Raw genomic sequence first — 20,725 nt, forward strand, 5'->3', positions numbered from 1 at the left:
CCCTGCTTGATGACACTGTTTAGTACTTAAAAGTAAATTAAGGCAAGACCTGACTTCTGCCTAGGAAGAGCTGCGGGGTTTGGAACATCCATTAATAACATACAGGGGGATCTTATAACTTCACATACAATGTGGCCACACATATTTTACCAGGACAATACTGACCAGCAAACTGAGTTTTCAAATGATACTTTATAAAGCATACTTTGTACAAAGATTATTACAATCATGTGTAAGGTTTATTCTATCATACATTTGCATTTAACAACAGCCCCTACCCTTGTAAGAATTCCCAAAGAACAACCAGGTGAGAGAGTCATTCTCAGGTCTTATGTACACGGTACTGGCAAAGCACACTAGAGGGGTATGACTTGTGAAGCACTTGAATGTGTTTCAAACAGGACTATGTTAAAGCAAACTTGGTACCTTTTAGAGCAGGCCAGCAGGGTCTACATGGGGCAGCCCCTCTGATGCATTTTGCCATGCTGTGTAGACCAGTTCATGGTCTTCATCTTGCTTGGCTCTGTGCATGCTGATGCGATTTAAGTAGCAAGTCCTAGCAGGTGTAATGCAGACAGAAAACGAATGCAAATAGGTAAAACTGAGGAGACCCAGCAAAGCTAGTTCTTCACAAAAACTAGGATGCCAATAGTCATTTCTATCCTGACTGAAAGGATAGAACTGAAGCAGCAGAGAATGAAAGACTGTATGACCACCACACAGAGGTCACCCTTTGAACCCAAGTGAAACAGTATGCACTGGTGGGAGTGTCAGGATACTGTATATTAATAATCAAAGTTAGTATGAAGGGACCAAATAGCAACTTTTCTTAATTACTAGGAGTTTTTCCTTTTTAGCCTAAAAGATGACAACTGCTTTGTACGGAGTGGTCTTTATTTTAACAGGTCTGGGCGGACGATTGACCTAAGACAGCTGCAGCGGCACAGGAGCCAGCAAACAGAGCTGTAAACAGGGGAGTTTGAGTGGGAGTTGGCAAGGGGAGTTTGGGGGGAAGACTAAGAGAGCCAGGCAGAGGAACAAACAGGGTAGTGAAGGGAGTGTGTGGTGCTCTGGCAGTGGTTTGGTGCTCGTTGGGGCTTTGTTTTGCTCTGGGTGGTGGTGTTTTGGTTTGGTTTGTGTTTCCTGGACTAACAGGACTTAGATGAGAAGGCTGTGACAGATACAGAGGCAGCAGTGGTAGTGACCCAAGCAGTGGAAAACACAATGAAGATGACTGCATGTGGAAGCTGCGGCATGCACATGATCCTGGAGGGGGTACCTAAAAAGAGTTTCATCTGCCACCTGATAGAGCTGATGGAAGAAAAGATCCGAGGATTGGAGAGGCAGGTGGAAACTCTGGTTGAGTTTAGAAGGGGGTTCGAGCAGATGATGAAGCAAAGACATGAGGAGGCTGAAGTGAAAAACTCAGATTTGCAGATGGAAGCAGGACCAAAGAATGCTGAGGAGAGACTGCTGGGAGGCATATGACTAAGAGAACCAGGCAGCGGAAAAGATGGGCTAGTGAAGGAGAAATAGAGCTCAGGAACAGATTTGCGGAGCTGGAAAATGAAGAAGGGGCACAGTAGGTGGTCACTGAAGGTGAGAGGGCAAGGAAGAAGAGAAGAGCAGCTAGTCCTATAGGAAGAGGGGAGGAGTCAATGGAGATAACAACACCAAATATGAGCCCCAGGAGGATACAGCATGGGTTGCAGAGGATTGCAAGGGACAATAGGAATCGAGAGGACTTGCAGCCAGAGGGAACAGGTTATAGATCGAAGAATCGCACCATCACCAGGAAAAGGCAGGTCTACGTGATTGGAGACTCCTTACTTAGAAGAATAGACAGGCCTGTAACAAGAGCGGATCCAGAGAACAGAAGGGTGTGCTGTCTGCTGGGTGCCAAGATATGGGATATGGACCTGAAGCTGAAGAGGATCCGAACGGGAGTGGGAAAGAATCCACTGATTGTCCTTCATGTGGGAACAAATGATACGGCTAGATTCTCGCTGGAAGTATCAAGGGAGAGTATGCCAGACTGGGGAAGACGCTTAAGGAAATCGAGGCTCAGGTGATCTTCAGTGGGATTCTGCCTGTTCCTAGAGAAGGGCAACAAAGGTGTGACAAGATTATGATAATCAACAGATGGCTCAGGCAGTGTGCTATAAGGAGGGCTTTGGGGTGTATGGCCACTGGGAAGCATTCATGGACAGAGGACTGTTCTCTCGGGATGGACTTCACCTGAGTAGGGAGGGAAATAGACTTCTAGGATGGAGGCTGGCACAACTGATTAAGAGACCTTTAAACTAGGAATTTGGGGGAGATGACTGGGAGATGTCCAGGTAATCTCCACGCCGGATTTTAGCATTGAGAGGGAAGAAAACGAAGTAAGAAAGGAAACAGCCGTGGGTAGGAGAATGGACATAAGGAGGAAGGGCAGTGTAGATACCAGTCTAATAGGTGATACTGGCGGTAGAATATCTGCGCCTAATCGGGTAAAGAATGTGAAAGAAGCCAAACAGCAAAAATTAAGATGTTTGTACACGAATGTGAGGAGCCTAGGTAACAAAATGGAGGAACTAGAGCTATTGGTGCCGGAAGTGAAACCAGATATAAGGATAACAGAAACATGGTGGAATAGTAGTCATGACTAGACTACAGGTATTGAAGGGTATGTGCTGTTTAGGAAAGACAGAAATAAGGGCGAAGGTGGTAGAGTAGCATTGTATATCAATGATGAGGTAGACTGTAAAGAAATAAGAAGTGATAGAATGGATACAAAAAATCACATTGGGGAAAAAAGCTACTAGAGCATCCCCTAGGATAGTGCTTGGGGTGTGCTATAGACCACCGGGATCCAATTTGGATAAGGATAGAGACCTCTTTAATGTTTTCAATGAAGTAAATACTAATGGGAATTGTGTGATCATGGGAGACTTTACCTTCCCAGATATAGACTGGAGGACAAGTGCTAGTAATAATAATAGGGCTCAGATTTTCCTGGATGCGATAGCTGATGGATTCCTTCACCAAGTAGTTGCTGAACCAACACGAGGGGATGCCATTTTAGATTTGGGTTTGGTGAGTAGTGAGGACCTCATAGAAGAAATGGTTGTAGGGGACAACCTTGGTTCGAGTGATCATGAGCTAATTCAGTTCAAACTAAATGGAAGGATAAACAAAAATAGATCTGTGACTATGGTTTTTGATTTCAAAAGGGCTAACTTTAAAAAATTAAGGAAATTAGTTAGGGAAGTGGATTGGACGGAAGAACTTGTGGCTCTAAAGGCAGAGGAGGCCTGGAATTACTTCAAGTCAAGGTTGCAGAAACTATCAGAAGCCTGCATCCCAAGAAAGGGGAAAAAATTCATAGGCAGGAGTTGTAGACCAAGCTGGATGAGCAAGCATCTCAGAGAGGTGATTAAGAAAAAGCAGAAAGCCTACAAGGAGTGGAAGATGAGAGGGATCAGCAAGGAAAGCTACCTTATTTAGGTCAGAACATGTAGAGATAAAGTGAAAAAGGCCAAAAGCCATGTAGATTTGGACTTTGCAAAGGGAATTAAAAGCAATAGTAAAAGGTTTTATAGTCATATAAATAAGAAGAAAACAAAGAAAGAGGAAGTGGGACCGCTAAACACTAAGGATGGAGTGGAGGTTAAGGATAATCTAGGCATGGCCTAATATCTAAACAAATACTTTGCCTCAGTCTTTAATGAGGCTAATGAGGAGTTTAGGGATAATAGTAGGACGACAAATGGGAATGAGGATATGCAGGTAGATATTACCACATCCAAACTTGAACAGCTTAATGGGACTAAATCAGGGGGCCCAGATAATCTTCATCCAAGAATATTAAAGGAACTGGCACATGAAATTGCAAGCCCATTAGCAAGAATCTGTAAACTCAGGGGTTATGCCGTATGACTGGAGAATTGCTAACATAGTTCTTATTTTTAAGAAAGGGAAAAAAGTGATTCAGGTAACTACAGGCCTGTTAGTTTGACATCTGTAGTATGCAAGGTCTTGGAAAAAATTTTGAAGGAGAAAGTAGTTAAGGACAGTGAGGTCAATGGTAATTGAGACAAAATACAACATGGTTTTACAAAAGGTAGATTGTACCAAACCAACCTGATCTCCTTCTCTGAGAAGGTAACAGATTTTTTAGACAAAAGAAATGCAGTGGATCTAATTTACTTTGATTTCAGTAAGGCATTTCATATGGTTCCACATGGGGAATTATTAGCTAAACTGGAAAAGATAGGGATCAATATGAAAATTGAAAGGTGGATAAGGAACTGGTTAAAGGGGAGACTACAAAAGGTCATACTGAAAAGTGACCAGTCAGACTGGAAGGAGGTTACTAGTGGAGTTCCTCAGGGATCGGTTTTGGGACCAATCTTATTTAATCTTTTTATTACTGACCTTGGCACAAAAAGTGGGAGTGTGCTAATAAAGTTTGCGGATGACACGAAGCTGGGAGGCATTGCCAATATAGAGAGATATCATACAGGAAGATTTGGATGACCTTGTAAACTGGAGTAATAGTAATAGGATGAAATTTAATAGTGAAAAGTGCTAGGTCATGCATTTACGGATTAATAACAAGAATTTTTGTTATAAACTGGGGACGCATCACTTAGAGGTAACAGAGGAAGAGAAGGACCTCGAGTATTGGTTGATCACAGGATGACTATGAGCCGCCAATGTGATATGGCTGTGAAAAAAGCTAATGAGTTCTTGGGATGCATCAGGCGAGGTATTTCCAGTAGAGATAAGGTGGTGTTAGTACCGTTATACAAAGCACTGGTGAGACCTCATTGTTAGGATACAGATGTTCAGGCCTGTCTGTAAAGGCCTATACTCTAAGAATTTAGGTGTATTCTTATCACTTAGCTAGTTATAGAGGTATAAGAGAAAGAATCAAAATCACTGTCTGCCGGTGTAAGGTCCTTCTCTTACTGTGACAGTCTGAGGCCCTGTGCTTAGGCTAAGATCTTTGGCTAAGCAACAGAAGCAGCCATAAGCTGGGAAGCGACCGGTCACATCCTCACATTCCAAACTAGTCACATTGAAATAAGGTGCTATGGGGCTGTTAGGAATACAGTCCTGTCCTGATAATGCCTATCGCCTCCAGAGAAAGGGAAGTGCCTAGAAAATGTAAAAGGAAACTTAGTTTGATAGCATCCTGTCTGGCAAGAACTCACTTATCAATAGCTGGGATGTGAAATCCTCACTTCTGTATTGTTTTGTCTTTATAGTTCCCACTTTGCTATTGTTTGTCTGTATAATCTCTGTCTGGTTCTGTGATTGTTCCTGTCTGCTGTATAATTAATTTTGCTTGGTGTAAACTAATTAAGGTGGTGTGATATAATTGGTTACATAATCATGTTACAATATGTTAGGATTGGTTAGTTAAATTTCAGTAAAATGATTGGTTAAGGTTTAGCTAAGCAGAACTCAAGTTTTACTATATAGTCTGCAGTCAATCAGGAAGTGGATGGGTGTGTGAAATGGGAACAGGGAATGGGGGTGGGGAAATTGGAATCATGTTTAGCTAAGGGCAGGAATGGGAACAGGGACACAGGTAAGGCTCTGTGGTGTCAGAGCTGGGAAGGGGGACACTAAGGAAGGAAACTGGAATCATGCTTGCTGGAAGTTCACCCCAATAAACATCGAATTGTTTGCACCTTTGGACTTTGGGTACTGTTGCTCTCTGTTCCTGCGAGAAGGACCAGGGAAGTAAGTGGGTGAAGGAATAAGCCCCCTAACACTCATCTGGAATATTGTGTGCAGTTCTGGTCTCCCATGTTTAAGAAGGATGAATTCAAACTGGAACAGGTACAGAGAAGGGCTACTAGGATGATCCGAGGAATGGAAAACCTGTCTTATGAAAGGAGACTCGAAGAGCTTGGCTTGTTTAGCCTAACCAAAAGAAGGCTGTGGGGAGATATGATTGCTCTCTATAAATATATCAGAGGGATAAATACCAGGAAGGGAGAGGAATTATTTAAGCTCAGTACCAATGTCGACACAAGAACAAATGGATATAAACTGGCCATTGGGAAGTTTAGACTTGAAATTAGACGAAGGTTTCTAACCATCAGAGAAGTGAAGTTCTGGAACCGCCTTCCAAAGGGAGAAGTGGAGGCAAAAGACCTATCTGGCTTCAAGACTAAGCTTGATAAGTTTATGGAGGGGATGGTATGATGGGATAGCCTAATTTTGGCAATTAATTGATCTTTGACTATTAGCAGTAAATATGCCCAATGGCCTGTGATGGGACACTAGATAGGAAAGAATTCTTTGAACTCAGATCCCACCCTGGGTGTCTGGCTATTGAGTCTTGCCCACATGCTCAGGGTTTAGCTGATCACCATATTTGGGGTTTGGAAGGAATTTTCCTCCAGGGCAGATTGGCAGAGGCCCTGGGGGTTTTTCGCCTTCCTCTGCAGTGTGGGGCACGGGTCACTTACTGGAGCCATTGGCCATTATCTTTGAAAACTCATGGTGATCGGGAGAGGTCCCGGACGACTGGAAAAAGGCTAATGTAGTGCCCATCTTTAAAAAAGGGAAGAAGGAGGATCCTGGGAACTACAGGCCAGTCAGCCTCACCTCAGTCCCTGGAAAAATCATGGAGCAGGTCCTCAAGGAATCAATTCTGAAGCACTTAGAGGAAAGGAAAGTGATCAGGAACAGTCAGCATGGATTCACCAAGGGAAAGTCATGCCTGACTAATCTAATTGCCTTCTATGACGAGATAACTGACTGTGGATGAAGGGAAAGCAGTGGACATGTTGTTCCTTGACTTTAGTAAAGCTTTTGACACTGTCTCCCACAGTATTCTTGCCAGCAAGTTAAAGAAGTATGGGCTGGATGAATGGACTATAAGGTGGATGGAAAGCTGGCTAGATAGTCGGGCTCAACGGGTAGTGATCAATGGCTCCATGTCATGTCCAAATTGGAGGATTGGGCCAAAAGAAATCAGATGAGGTTCAACAAGGACAAGTGCAGAGTCCTGCACTTAGGACGGAAGAATCCAATGCACCGCTACAGACTAGGGACTGAATGGCTTGGCAGCAGTTCTGCAGAAAAGGACCTAGGGGTTATAGTGGACGAGAAGCTGGATATGAGTCAACAGTGTGCCCTTGTTGCCAAGAAGGCCAATGGCATTTTGGGATGTATAAGTGGGGGCATTGCCAGCAGATCGAGGGACGTGATCGTTCCCCTCTATTCGACACTGGTGAGGCCTCATCTGGAGCACTGTGTCCAGTTTTGGGCCCCACACTACAAGAAGGATGTGGAAAAATTGGAAAGAGTCCAGCGGAGGGCAACAAAAATGATTAGGGGACTGGAACACATGAGTTATGAGGAGAGGCTGAGGAAACTGGGGATGTTTAGTCTACGGAAGAGAAGAATGAGGGGGGATTTGATAGCTGCTTTCAACTACCTGAAAGGGGGTTCCAAAGAGGATGGCTCTAGACTGTTCTCAGTGGTAGCAGATGACAGGATAAGGAGTAAATGGTCTCAAGTTGCAGTGGGGGAGATTTAGGTTGGATATTAGGAAAAGCTTTTTCACTAAGAGGGCGGTGAAACACTGGAATGGGTTACCTAGGGAGGTGGTGGAATCTCCTTCCTTAGAAGTTTTTGAGGTCAGGCTTGACAAAGCCCTGGCTGGGATGATTTAATTGGGGATTGGTCCTGCTTTGAGCAGGGGGTTGGACTAGATGACCTCCTGAGGTCCCTTCCAACCCTGATATTCTATGATTCTATGATTCTCTGTACCTTAAAGTCTTTAAACCACGAGTTGAAGACTTCAATAGCTCAGACATAGGTCAGGGGTTTGTTACAGGAGTGGGTGGGTGAGATTCTGTGGCCTGTGTTGTGCAGGAGGCCAGAGTAGACGATCATAATGGTCCCTTCTGACCTTAAAGTCTATGAGTCTCACATACTTCAGTAACGAATGAGTTTATCTGATTAGGTACATCAGAGGGTGATGCTGCATGCACTGACCTTGCTAATCTGCCACCCTCCCTGCTTCACAATACATCTCCCACCCACTACAGAAGTTCCAAATGGATGTGCCTTTTCCTCTTGTGCCTCAAGATTTTTTTGGTAGTTCTTTAAAAAGGAATTAAACTGAAGATGCTATCATCCTGTCACTGCATTCAAGAGCAACTGGCATGCCTGTCCTGTCTTTCTTTAAGGAACAGGCTGATATAGCTTGTTTCATTGATATTAGCTTATTTGAGTGACTGCTGACATTTGAAGGGGAATGAGGAGCAGAACTTGAAAAGTTGGCAGTCCTACTCTGCATAAATCCAAAAACTGTAACCAAGTTAAGCCATGTTACTGACTAACTGCAGAAGGAACTCCATCTAGCCCCCGATTAGAAGAATGGTGAGTAAAAAACATGGCCTCAATAGCATGGGTTATGGTATTATTTCCCAAAGTGAAAGGTGCACCCTAATGGAAGAAAGGCAGTAGGTAGGGCGGGGGGGGAAGGAGGCAGGGTGCAGCAGTGTGTGCATAGACCTCTCAATGGCTCTCCACCATCTTAAAACTGAATTTTTTATATATATATAGGGTGTAGCTATAAATGGTTGCAAAGAAAACCTTCGAAGGATAAGTCTACACTGCAGCTGGGAGGTTTAATTCCCAGCTCAGGAAGATTTACAGGCACTAGCTCTGCTCGAGCTAGCATGCCAAAAATAGCCGTGTGGCCACAGCACCTCAGGCTAGCCACCCAAGTACATACCTAGGTGTGCTTGGGCAGCTAGCCTGCACCGCCATGCCCACACTGCATTGGTTGAACTCTATTAGCTTTTTGGCTATATTTGCACTGCAGCTGGGAGTTGTAATTTCCAGCTTGAGTAGATGTACACCTGCTAACTCTGCCCAAGCTAACATGCTAAAAATAGCAGAGATCTCTGACTGTGTTTACGAAGTCCTGAAACAATTGCTCTGAGGCCTGAACTGTGCCATTAATTTCAAGGGATGATAACTTAGATGCCAACGACAGTTGAAATATCAACAATGTTAACAATTTCACTGATCAAAACATGTAAGAAAGACATTATCATATTATCAAAATCTGCACCTATTTCCAAAGTGTGCATGGGGAGTGTGTGCTTGCGCAAACACACAGGATTAGCCCAGAGGAGGGTTGGAGACATGAAGATGCATAAAGTAAAATGCTCAGGCCTTTAAACAACATATGTCAGGGATGCAAGCTAGAGCACAACTGGTTTCATGTTTATGATGTGGAGTCTGGGAGGCAGTTTGGGAAATGCTGGGATCAGGTAAGGATTAAAACAGAGAGATCCTCCAAGTTCACACAGCAAAACAATCCAACACAACCGCTCTCTATAGCTGCAGCATATTTTACTCCTGGGGGAATTCTGTGCCAAAAAATTAAAAATTCTGTGCACAACATTTTAAAATTCTGGAAAATTCTGCATATTTTATTTGTCAAAATAAAACAATATAATCACTCCAGTTTCAATTATTTTGGTATTTTATTTCAAAATACCTGTCAATAAGTATGTCAACAAAACAGACAACAGCAAAAAGATTCCCTCAGGAGCAGAGAGTTAAAGAAACCCCTACAACAACCCAGTTCCAATTGGGGTTGCTGGAGTGAGCAGTGTGGGGCCCCCAGAGCCCAGACACCTGCACTCCCATTCCCCCCAGAGCCCAGCAGCAGGGCAGTCCCCGGCCCAGACACCAGGACACCCAGAGCCTTTACTCCTCCCCAACCTCTTTACTGTTCCGCCAGAGGACATGGTGTGGTGTGGCCTGGCCCTGACCTTCCTCACCCTTTGCCAGAGCTGGCTGGGTCTCCCGGGCCCTCTCCTGTCCCTGGGAGAATGAGGATCAAAGAGCGTGCAGCCTCCAGCCCAGCCAGTCTGGGTGCTCTGCTCACTGCGAGCTGGGCTCCACGGAGTCCAGTGGCCCCTAGTGGCGGCCAGAAATTCTGCGGGGAAAACAGGCAATTCTGCATTCCACAGTGGTGCGGAATTCCTCCATGAGTAACATTTATTGTGAGCAAGTATTTGGAAGCCATAAAAACTGTAGCTTTATAAGAGTTTTAAAAAACCAGTAGGGTTGCGCAACCTTCAAGTGAAACAATCATGCGATACAATTCCAACAAAATGACCATTTTATCCTGGAATGAAGCAAATTTGCTGTTGTTTTACAATACATTAGTACCTGAGTTAAATGTCAAATATATAGATTCATACATTCCAAGGCCAGAAGGGACCATTGTGTCCTGTATAACACAGGCCAAAGAACGTCCACAAAATAATTCCTAGCTTATCATTTAGAAAAAATCTACTCTTTATTTTAAAATTGTCAGTGATAGAGAATCCACCATGACCCTTGGTAAATTGTTAAAATGGTTAATTACTCTCACTATTAAAAATGTATGCCATATTTCCAGTCTGAATTTGTCTAGTTTCAACATCCAGCCATTTGATCGTGTTGTACCTTTCTCTGCTAGACTGCAGAGCCCAATATTAACTATTTGTTTCCGATGTAGATACTTACGGACTCACCCTTCTTTGTTAAGCTAAAAGATTGAGCTCTTTACGTCTATCACTATAAGGCATGTTTTCTACTCCCTTAATCATTCTTGTAGCTCTTCTCTGAACCCTCTCAAATTTATGAATTTATCCTTTAAATTATGTACTTGGTAAATTCTGTAATGTAATTTGTGAACATAAAAATAATCAAATGAGAAAGCAACCCATCTGAGAGAGAAAATCAAAACAACCAATGAACTATAATTAAAAATGAAAGAACAATGACTTCCTCTAAGCAAAAACTCAACATAACAAAAATTTATTTCTTTCAATTTTTCTACAGCCAAATACTATACATCAAAAAAGAAAAGATCGTTAGTTTATTTTATCCCTTCCCATTACCTATTTTCCTTTCAGAATATCAAATATTTTAGAAACTGGAAACAAGAAATCTTACCATCATGAGAGGCTTCACTGGGATGTGTTCTTGGGAAGTGCCTGCTTCAGGAACATTCCAGTCTGGAAATTTAATTACTTCCTTTCTATATGGAGGCCTTGTTGGATATGGTTTCAGTGGTGAGGAAGGAGGAAACCTAAATAACATTAAAGATAACACTTCAAAAAAAAAGCTTCTAAATATTGTGCAATTTTATATTTACTATTTTCAACCTGTGTCTTTCTACATTACTTGATATGTGGGTGCACATATATAATCTAGTATGTCTGAATACTTCTCCACATTAGGAGATGTTGATCCTGCTACGAAAGGTTTAAGTGGATTCTGCTTTCTTACTGAATCAGGTGGGTTGTCACTCATTTGCACCTCTTAGATTATATCTTCACTGAAGAGATAATTTGGGCTCCTTGGATGTTATCCCTCAGATCCTTGTCATTCACATACAAAACACTTTCTCTCTAGGTTAGTGGTTCTTTCATCATGAGCTAGCTGGCTATCTGGGGCTATAGCAGGGGTTCTCAAACTGGGGGTCAGGACCCCTCAGGCAGTCACAAGGTTCTTACCTGGGTAGTCGCGAGCTGTTAGCCTCCACCCCAAACCCCGCTTTGCCTCCAGCATTTATAATGGTGTTAAATATATAAAAAAAAACATTTTTAATTGATGGGAGGGTTGCACTCAGAGGCTTGCTATGTGAAAGGGGTCACCAGTAAAAAATGTTTGAGAATCACTGGTCTATAATCTAAAACCCAAGTAAAGATTTCACGTGAGCTGGTAACCCATTCCCTTTGCAGTGAGGACACAATGCAAGTCATTTGAATGCTGACAGTCCTCCAATGATTTCCCAAATCCCTCTCTGTGTTCCCAGAAGGAAAGACAAGTTTTTCCACAATTCACTGGGAAACAATCAATCATACAGCAGTACAAAGAACCATGGATTATGTTCCCACTGATACACACAGATCAACGAAGCACCAGTCAGAACATAGTAACTCAAGTGTGACCTTGCAGTGGCTGCTCACACTTGAGCTAGGGTAACCCAGGTGCTCAGACGCAGCTGCTGATCACCTAAGTTCCCTCTAAGCTGCGCAGCAGCCTATTAAGCACTGTGCAGGCACTCAGGGCTGCAGTGGGGAGAGATGTCGCGGCGGGGAGAGGCGCCCCTCCTCCGGCCCCAACCCAGCCTGGCCAGTACCAGGTTTATAATGGTGCCAGGCCCACGCTCAGCAGGGGCCCCACTGACCTGGCCCTCCATTTCACTTGTGCTGTGGCCCTGAGGCCACAGCGCTGACTCCTCTCCTCTCCGGCCCCTCCACTCCTCTAGGACCGCCAGCCGGGGAAGCGGGGCCCCTCCCCTGGCCCCAACCCAGCCCAGAACTGCCACAGATGGAGAAGAGGCGCCCCCACCCAGCCCCAGCCCAAACCTGCTGCGAACAGGGAAAAGGCGCCCCAACTCAGCCGAACCCCGGACCTGCCACATCCAGGGGAGAGGCGCCTATCCCATGGCCCCAGCCCCAGAGCTGCTGCAGCAGGGAGAGGTGCCTCTCCCCTCCAGCCGAGGTGCTGCTGTGATGGGAGAGAGAGCTAGGGGGAGTCCTCTCTCCCTGCTGTAGCCCCAGGGCAGCCTACACCAACCCCTCGACCCCAGCCCGACCCCAGAGCCCCCATCCCCAGTCAGAGCCCTCACCTCCCCCTGCACCCCAACCCTCTGCCTCAGCCCTGAGGCCCCTCCCACACTCCGAACCCCTCAGTCCCACCCCTGCCTCATAAATTTTGTTATGTGCACGAATATGGAGGTGATGTGGAGCCACGTCCAGCCCTTCAGACATTTTAATCTGGCCCACAAATTCCCGCCAGGATCTGTGCTATGCTGTGGCTCCACACAGCTCCCAGAAGCAGCGGCATGTCCCCCTTCCGGCTCTTATGCATAGGGTCAGACAAGGGGCTCTGCAGCTCCCATTGGTTGGGAACCATGGCCAATGGGAGCTGCAGTGGTAGCGCTTGTGGACGGGGCAGTGTGCAGAGCCACCTGGCTGCGCCTCTGCAACGGAGCTGGTGAGGGGACATGCCGCTGCTTCTGGGAGCTGCTTGAGGTAAACACTGCCTGGAGCCTGCACCCCGACCCCCTCCTGCACCCTAACCCTCTGCCTTGGATTCCCCTCCCGCCCTCTAAACCCCTTGGTCCCAGCCCAGAGCACCCTCCTGTACCCCCAACCCCTCATCCCCAACCCCATCCCAGAGCCTGTACCGCCAGCCAGAGACCTCACCCCGCCTCCGTACCCCAACCCCCTGCCCCAGCCGGGAGCCCCCTCCCACGCCCTGAACTCCTCATTTCTGGCCCCACCCCAAAGCCCCAGCTAGAGCCCTCAGCCTCTCAACCCCCAATTTCATAAGCATTCATGGCCCACCATACAATTTCCAAATTTTTGGCCCTCAGGCCAAAATGTTTGCCCACCTCTGCTATAGTGTATGCACTTTGTTTTACGGCAGCTTGGGAAAGGTTCCTGCCTGTCCAGTCTTGATGTGTTTTACTTTCAAAAACCAAATAAAAATGTATTATTTTTCTTTAATCAAGTCAACTGTATGATTTACCGCTTGTGTCACAATCATACAACTGAACAATGAGCTATTCATAACATCTGGAAATCTGAATTTTAAAAAGGCTTGTTACAGTAATGATTAAATAAATCAAATCTTAAAACATGAAACTCATGTAAAAAGAGAGAAAATCCTAGGAGGTAAGACTAGTTCTCTGTGGAGGGCTTTCTCCTTAAGGTAGAAGAGCTGGAGAAACTTGAAGCATTCAGGAAGAAAGTCTAGATTCCAACTCCTTCTGGGTAAGCAGAAGGAAAGCTGTAGCTAATATGAAAAAGCGATCCAATAATTGTGAACTGTGATGTGGTATAACAAATCCCACTCTGGGCAACACAGGGTTAATGAGCTAATATGGGTTTAGGTAGCCCCATCCCACCACACCTGTAAGAAATGTCAGATTTGGAGGAACTTAAAAGGGAAAGACATAGTATTGTTGGTGGCAGACCAGAAAGGAGAGCAGAACCCCAGTGTCCAGCTCCTGGAGAGAGGGTTGACTGAAGGCAAGAGCTTTTCAGATGACCACTGCCAAGCAGCACCTCCCTGGAAGAAGAGAGGGCTTGATGCTGATTCACCTACTTGAGGGGACTATTTTCCCTATATTAATCTATGGGGCCACAGCTTAACAGGAACATGTTTAGTAAGGTGCTCTTTCTTCAGGCTGTGGGACTATTAATTTGTGTTTCTTTTTTGTGTTCATTGACAACCCTGGAAGCAGGCAGACTGTCTAGGGCTCAGCCAGAGGCCGAGTCCCTTACGACTAGACTAGTGTGATGGAATGCCCAGCACTGCAAAGCAGTGGCCTTGGTGAGTGCATGGGGACTAAATTAGCTGTTACCACTCAAGAAAGATCTTGGAGTCATTGTGGATAGTTCTCTGAAAACATCCGCTCAACGTGCAGCGTCAGTCAAAAAAGCAAACAGAATGTTGGGAATTATTAAGAAAGAGATATAGATAATAGGACAGAAAATATCGTGTTGCCTCTATATAAATCCATGATACGTCCACATCTTGAATACCGTGTGCAGATGTGATCGCCCCGTCTCAAAAAAGATATACTGGAATTGGAAAAGGTTCAGAAAAGGGCAATAAAAGTGATTAGGGGTATGGAACAGCTGCCATATGAGGAGAGATTAATAAGATTGGGACTTTTCAGCTTGGAAAAGAGATGACTAAGGGGGGATAGGATTGAGGTCTATAAAATCATGACTGGTGTGGAGAAAATAAATAAGGAAGTGTTATTTACACTCCTCATAACACAAGAACTAGGGGTCACCAAATGAAATTAATAGGCAGCAAGTTTAAAACAAATAAAAGGAAGTATTTCTTCACTCAGCACACAGTCAACCTGTGGAACTCCTTGCCAGAGGATGTTGTGAAGGCCAACACTATAACAGGGTTCAAAAAAGAACTAGATAAATTCATGGAGGATACATCCATCAATGGCTATTAGCCAGGCTGGGCAGGGATGATGTCCCTAGCCTCTGTTTGCCAGAAGCTGGGAATGGACGATAGATCACTTGAGGATTACCTGTTTTGTTCATTCCCTCTGGGGTACCTGGCATTGGCCACTGTCGGAAGAGAGGACAGTGGGCTAGATGGACCTTTGGTTTGACCCACTATTGCCGTTCTTATGATCCTGGTAGTGGGGCTGGCCTCGACGCTGGCCTATCCCATTATCTTGGGACAAATTTAGGAGTACTCTCAGAGGTAGTGGGTGGAGTTAATATGGGCCTAGAGCCCCCAGAAGGGCTAACTCAATAGTACCTAGGAAGTGGGGACTCAATCTCCTAGCCAGCATAGGTGAGGAACTGGACCCTGGAAGAATGTGTCCAGCCAATGTGAGGGATAATGGGCTTGAACCCAGGCCAACGGGTCCCCAGGCAGTGCTCAGCACATGGACACCACCAAGCAGCTCACCTGAACAACTAGAGAATGGAGCTAGCTCACAAAGGACCCACCCTCAAAGTTCCTCACTGGGAAAAACATCCAGCACCACCAATTAGCTGGAAAGCTCTATTTAAACCGTGAAGAGTCACAGGAAGTTGTCCAAGCAACTACAGGAATCCCTGGCTGGCTGCTACTATAGACTCTGCCTACTTACATGATTCCTGAGCCCTGCCTTCCCGCCTCTCTGGCTGTTCCTGGTTCTTATCCTCCTTAACCCAGACTCCTGTGTATCCTGGTACCTGCCTCACTCCAGGTCCCTGCTCCTACATCCTACCCAACACTTTGACCCCTAGCTTGACATCTGACTCTGTCTCTCATCTTTGACTTGGAACCTAACTAACCATTAAGCCTGACCACCCATGCACAGTCCCTAAAACCAAGGGGAAGCTCCCCCAGAAGTGCCAGCTAACAAGGAACTTAGGCCTGTCTCCGACAGGAGGGGGACATTTTAACTAGAGTGACAGAAATTTTCCCGAAAATTCACTACCCACTCCTCCAATTGATCAAACATTTTCATTGATTTTCAAGGGGATTTTCTCTCTCTCTCTCTCACACACACACACACACACACACACACACACTTCCCTTCAGTTTTGTTGACAAGGCTTTCTTCAAAGCTCAACTAGCTAGTGCAAGTGACTCAGCCAATACTGAGTAGATTGCAGGTTCTCTGCACCTGCATCTTGGGGGGAAGAGCAGTATGCAAGAGAAAAGTCCTTTCAGGGTGCGGGTTATCCTATATGGGGAAGCGTTTTTGAACAAAACGAACACACACACATACCCATTCCCAAAACGTCACTGTGACGGGTTGGATCCCCCTTCTGGGGTGCCACCTGATGTACTGGAATTTCACTGAGCCTCTCTTGCTCAACCAGCCATGGTTCCCTCTCCCTGCTTTGCTGAATTAGGCTCTCTGGCCTCTTGTAGCACACACACACAGGTAGGGCCACACCCCGCTGCAGTCACAAACTGAAGTCAGCTTTGTGTGAGAGGATTCCCCCAGCACTCACGTACCCACCGCTTTTGGGAGATAAACCCAAAACAATACTGTCTTGCACTGTATAGAAAAATCTGCACAGCGCAAGCTCATAAAAATCCACCCTCTTCCTCAGTGTGAAGAGAGATGTGCACAACTTCTTGCCCTTCCAGTTAGAAATTACATAAACTGGGTTTTATTATAAACAGTATAAAAAGTTTATTAACTACAAAAGGTGAATTTTAAGTGGTTAAAGAGATAGCAAACAGAACAAAGCAGATTACCTTAGTAAATAAACAAAAGCCGCAGACTGAGCTTAACACACTAGATAGGTAAGATACAAATTAACAAATTCTCATCCTGAGTGATAAACAGGCTGGCAGATTCTTAAGGCACAAGTTGCCTTCGCTTTCCCAGCTTTTCATACACAGGCTAAAAGATCTTAGCCTGGGACCATCACTTCTCACAGTTCAGCCTTTTTTCCTCAGGTGTTTTCAGGTGTGTTGTTGTAGGGAGAGTGAGGACCCTTCCTGTTGTCATTGTCCCTCTTTTATATCTTCCCCCCACTTGCTGGAAAGCTTTTTTGCTGTGACCTGGGTTAAACAGTTCCCATTGTGTAGTGCTATCTCTGAGAGGTTTCTATTGCACACAATTCCTGGGGTGATCCTTTTGCTTGTGTGCATTTCTTCAAGAAGCCACTACCATTGTTTGGCCTCATCCAACATAGCACATTTGAAATACAGAGACATGGTCAATATTCCCAGCTTCAGATATAAAAAAGATACATGCATACAAATAGGATAAACACATTCAGTAAATCATAACCTTTCCAATGATACCTTACATGAGCCATCTTGCATAAAGTATATCTTAGTCGTACCATATTCATATCACAACCATATTTCCATGAAGAATATGGAGTTTAACGTCACAGTCACCATCACCAGAATCCCTCTTCAAAAGAATCTTTATAATCCAGAGAGATGTCAAAGCCTTCGCAGGAATGGTTTAGCAGTATCCAAAGAAGGGCATGAACTCTTACTACAGACAACAAAAGCCTCCTCCACACAAATTTCACAACTCTAGTAGTATGTCTTATAAGCAATATAGTTAATACCCTCACTACTAATGTAACATTTTGGTATTTCAACTATTACATCATTTTTAGAGTTTTAAATGACCATGTCTGTGGTGCTTTTCTTACGGTCTCTTTGCCTATAATTCTCTCCCTCCTTTTTTCCAAGCAACCTCCATTTCATCTCCATTGTTTCAGCATTCCCACTGCTGCCCTCCCTGCTGAAGCCATAGATTCAGGAAGAGTGATCAATAGGCAGAAGCACTGGCTATGAGGAAATGAGACTGATAGAGCCAACTCCTGGCAGTCTAAGAATAAACAACGGTACCAGCATTTTGTACAGTGAGGGAAGATTGTCACACCCCAGCTCTACCCTCTTCTCCTCTGGAAGGAAGGTAAAGTAGGCTATCATACCTCTCACAGTAAGAGGTACTAGTGGGCTTGTTCACTTCCTCCTGATAGCATTGAACTCAGCTTTAGGCAAAGTCACCCTTTTGGGTTGTGGAGCCAACAGACGGACCACCTCAGACTTTGAGATGGTTAAAGCTAATCTGATTAATTATTCATAGCAAGCACCTTAGATACAGCAAACCAAGACTGACCTTTGGGGTTAGTGAAGCCTTCAGCTGAGAGTATTGGATGTGGGAGGGGGTGGGAAAAGAGGGAAACAACACCCCAGAGAAGTTTATGGTTGAAGTGGTGACTGGAGACAGTGCCACCCACACTGCCACCAGTAGTGAAAGAGCTGCCACAATCCTCCCAGATGTCAGCCAGCCATCTGAGGTGCAGGTCTTTTTTCTGAGCAACTTTAAATGCAACTGCTCAGATTCCAGAAACTGCAGAACCTACAGGTGTCAATGCTTTTACACACCACAATGAAATATAACACCCAACAGCACTGAAGCCTCAAATTGTGGCAATCAGTGAAGACATACTGATGTATAAACCATAGGGTATTTGCCATTACAAAATGATAAGTATTCTCTTGCATTAGGCTGTACTTAATATGTTCATATTTTTGGTGGTTTAATTTCATGAGCAATTTAGGCATTTGACCATGTGCCTGGAAGTTTTAGTCAGAGTTTACTCACTTATTTTCTCCACTCCTATAAAACAGAAATGGAAGACTACCCTTCACATCTTTCAGTAATGGTCTCATCATTGAAAGTCACCATAAAAAGGATCAATTTAACAGTTTACATAAAGTATAAAGGTGACTACTGTCCCCAAAACTTGTGTAGTATTTGTTGATTCAATTAAAAAAAGGAACATACCTACATTCACCTCTTTTTCACCCCTACCTATACCATTACAGCTGAAGCGCCCAGGATATTAAATATACTGAAAAATAAAGATGGAAAGCAAAAGTTTTTTTTAGTGCATATTGAGCATGGTTGGGTACTGGAAATCCAAACTCCACAGTCATAGATGGCTTAAACAAGTCAAAAAATATATATATCAAGCATACTTGAAGAAAGATTGTGTCTATTCAAGAAGAAATCATGCAAAATTCTTGATTTCACTCAAAAATTGCCTAACTGACTTTCTCTCTCTGCAAATATTAAGCAGAAAACACAAAATATGTTGAGTATTTAAGGATAAGAATTGAATACCCACCAGTGCCAAAAGATTGCCACCAATATTTCAGAGTTTAAGGCCAGAAGGGACCATTATTTTAACTAGGCTGACCTACCACATATCACAAGCCATCACATTTCACCCAAATACCCCTATACTGAGCCCAAAGACTTTAATTAGACCAAAGCATTTCAGTCCTCGGGAAACTAAGTTGTGTATCACAAGCAGAAAACAGGAAAGACTAAGTTGCCATCAATCCACAAAGCCTTCACAATGGCATGGAATTGATTAGCTGAGATATGACCAGATGACCATTGCACAGGGATAATCAATTAATTTTTTTAAAAGGTCCAAATTTCTTGGTCAAGGTATAGTCAAGGTCCAGAGAAAATAATAAAAATAATGATAATAATAAATAATAAATAAAATAATAATTATAAGTAAATAAAAAGATTTGGGGATCGATTCAAAAGGATCTGGCAGTCCAAATTTGATCTGCAGTCCGCCTATTGACTACCCCTACCCTAGCCAGGTGATCCGCGCCCCATGCTACAGGGGAAGGTCAAAAAAATCCAAGGTCCCTTCCAATCTGACCTGGGAAAAATTTCTCCCCAACCCCAAATCTGATGAATAATTCTGAATACATCTGGTCAATTGCAGGAAACAAAATTCCTTCCTGCCCACTGCAGGTGGCCAGTTGAAGCCCTGAAGCATAAAACTTAATGACAGTCGTGGTCTTTAATGCAGAGCTGCAAGGGTTATGAGCATGCTGAGGGCAATGCAACCATTTCCGTTCTCCCCATGAAGAGGAGGCTCATGAAGGAAGGAGATGAACTGGGGGATTCACAGAGTTACAGATTCCAAGTCCAGAGGAGACCATCACAACTATCTGGCTCAACTGCTTACACACACAGGCTGAGGAGTTTTCCTTAGAAAATGCATTAGAGTTTATCTTTTCAAAAGATTCCTAATCTTGTCTAAGGGTATGTCTACAATTAAACACCCCCAGCTGGCCCATGTCAGCTGACTCTGGTTTGGGCTGCGGGGCTATAAAATTGCAGTGTAGAATTTCAGGCTCCAGTTGGAGTCCAGGTTCTGGGACCCTCCACCCTTGCAGGGTCCCAGAGCTTGGGCTCCAGCCTTAACATCTACACCACAATTTTACAGCCCTGTAGCCTGAGCCCCACAAGCCCAAATCAGCTGACAAAAGTGTTTAATTGCAGTGTAGACATATTAACACCCCTCCCCCCCCGAAAAAAAAGACTCCAAATGATGACAACCACTTCCACTGGTAAGGTCTTCCAATGTCTGATTACCCTAATAGTTAGGAAATTGCATCTTATTTCAAGACTAAATTTGTTCAGCTTTCAGCCATTAAATTTTCTTATGCCTCTGTCAGCAAGATTGAAAAACCCCACTAACAAATGTTTTCCATGTGTAAGTACATAGCAATGAGGTAACCTCTCAACTTTTTTTTTTTTTCCCCAATAAACTAAATCAATTGAACTCCTTAAGCCTCAAATCATACGTTTTCCAGCTCTAGGATCATTTTTGTGGCCCCTTCTTTGAACTTTCCCCAG

General features: G+C 44.3%; 1 protein-coding gene and 1 long non-coding RNA gene across 2 annotated transcripts in view; one reads left to right on the plus strand and one right to left on the minus strand.

Moving 5' to 3' along the window:
- DEPDC1B (DEP domain containing 1B) overlaps positions 1-20,725 on the minus strand; it is a 62,362-nt gene that overhangs the window by 26,794 nt on the left and 14,843 nt on the right. The window contains exon 3 of the mRNA XM_037902848.2: positions 10,978-11,113. Coding sequence (XP_037758776.1) covers positions 10,978-11,113 — 136 coding nt within the window. The remainder of the gene's footprint in view (positions 1-10,977; positions 11,114-20,725) is intronic.
- LOC122465990 lies at positions 1,054-11,615 on the plus strand. The gene is made up of 3 exons (XR_006291167.1): positions 1,054-1,065; positions 5,150-5,154; positions 11,487-11,615. It is a non-coding gene; the product is annotated as an uncharacterized LOC122465990 (long non-coding RNA).

Source organism: Chelonia mydas, chromosome 5 (genome assembly GCF_015237465.2).
Source record: "Chelonia mydas isolate rCheMyd1 chromosome 5, rCheMyd1.pri.v2, whole genome shotgun sequence".
In the NCBI taxonomy this organism is placed as follows: Eukaryota; Metazoa; Chordata; order Testudines; family Cheloniidae; genus Chelonia; species Chelonia mydas.